Source organism: Pterocles gutturalis, unplaced genomic scaffold (genome assembly GCF_000699245.1).
Source record: "Pterocles gutturalis isolate BGI_N339 unplaced genomic scaffold, ASM69924v1 scaffold41823, whole genome shotgun sequence".
Classification (NCBI taxonomy): domain Eukaryota; kingdom Metazoa; phylum Chordata; class Aves; order Pterocliformes; family Pteroclidae; genus Pterocles; species Pterocles gutturalis.
This window is the reverse complement of record NW_010119483.1, coordinates 341-1,826: the sequence shown is the minus strand read 5'-3', so window position 1 is coordinate 1,826 and position 1,486 is coordinate 341. Positions and strand designations below refer to the sequence as shown.

Here is a 1,486-nt window from a genome sequence, read left to right as displayed (position 1 = left end):
TGTGAGCCTGGTCCCGCACGGTCCTGTGTGCGGGCTGTGCCCTGACCTAACCCTCGTGTCTGCTGCCCTGCAGCTGCCCGTTGTGTCCGTGGTGAGAGATGCCGAGTCCCAGCTCCTGCCTGACGTGGGGGCCGTGGTGACATGCAAGGTAGGGCACCGGCGCGTGCACTGTAGTGGCAGACCTCACAGCGTTTGCTCTCTCTGCCCCGTGCTGACCTTTCTTCCTGCGTGCGTGTGGGGTGGGATGAGGAGCCCCTGGGCCCGTTGATACCCTCTGGACAGCTCCTAGCGGGGCAGAGGCAGCCCAGTAGCCCCCCAGGTCCTTTGCTCACAAAGAAGCCAGATATTGGCGTGGGGGACACCTGCCTCTCAACTGTCCCTGCCCCTGCTGCCTGCTCTGAGGCTGAGGTGAGCTGAGGGGAGGTTTTTCTTTGCTCTCCATTCCAGAACTCTCTGGGGCAGGGTGCATGGAGGGCAGTGCCCAGGGCAGGTTGGAGGAAAGGTGGCACATACCAGGGATTAGCTTCCTTATAGTCGTGATGGTGGGAGAGGAACTGGGGTCACAGCAGGTCTCAGCCTTATTTGTGGGTCTTGAGTTGCACAAGTATCATCTTCCTCACCTGGCTCACTGCCAGTTGTCCCACCTCTGCCACCACTTTTTGGTCACAAGGAGGAGGCCAAGTGAGACACGAGCTCCCTGCATACAGCCCTGTCGTGCCCCCTGCCCTTTCCCTGACTGGATCGGGTGCTGGGGTAAGAGCAGGCCCCTGCTGGCACTGATTCCCCTTTTCCCCTGAGCAGGTTTGCAGCATTAACTCCCGCTTTGCCAAGGTGCACATCCTGTACGTCGGCTCCACGCCACTGAAGTCCACCTTCCGGGGGACCATACGGTAGGGAGAGGGCTGGGTTCTCTGCAGGATGGGGTGCCCAAGCGCCCTGTCCTCAAGCGGGGAGGAAGGGTTTCCTGGGTGGCACAGCCGGCTGCCCTGGCAGGAGCTCTGCCCCAAGCACTGGGCACGTGTCCAGCAAGTCCTGGCCAGTGCCCAGGGAGTCCAGGGAGCTCCTGTCGTGGGCTGGAGAGTTGCTGTCACTCACTGGCACTCAGATCCCTCAACCTCCTTTTTCAGGGGAGAAGATATTGGAGCCACGGAGAAAGATAAGGTCAGTGAGGCTCTGCAGGGGACTCTGCTGCTGCAGCCACCCCCACTCCTTTCTGCTGGCGGGCGGCCCTTGTCCCGCTGCTGATGAGCACCCCAACACACCGTGTGGTTTCACCTGCTCTCTCCTGTGCAGGTAGAAGTGTACAAGAGTTTCCGCCCTGGTGACATAGTCCTGGCCAAAGTCGTATCCTTTCCCCTCCTGCCGGGAGGGCCCACAGGGACACTAGGTTTGTTCTAGTCCCCTTGGGGAGGCCTTTCCCTTAACCCCTGTCTAACCAGATCTCACTGGGCGATGCACAGTCCAACTACCTGCTGAGCACGGCAGA

The 1,486-nt window shown here is 60.8% G+C and overlaps 1 protein-coding gene across 1 annotated transcript in view; it reads left to right on the top strand.

The window, feature by feature from the left end:
* Positions 1–73: 73 nt before the first annotated feature.
* The window catches only part of EXOSC1 (exosome component 1), a gene marked incomplete at its 5' end in the record, with an annotated part of 1,722 nt that continues 309 nt past the window's right edge, over positions 74–1,486 (top strand). The window contains 5 exon segments of the mRNA XM_010076585.1: positions 74–148; positions 802–890; positions 1,128–1,161; positions 1,294–1,344; positions 1,440–1,483. Coding sequence (XP_010074887.1) covers positions 74–148; positions 802–890; positions 1,128–1,161; positions 1,294–1,344; positions 1,440–1,483 — 293 coding nt within the window.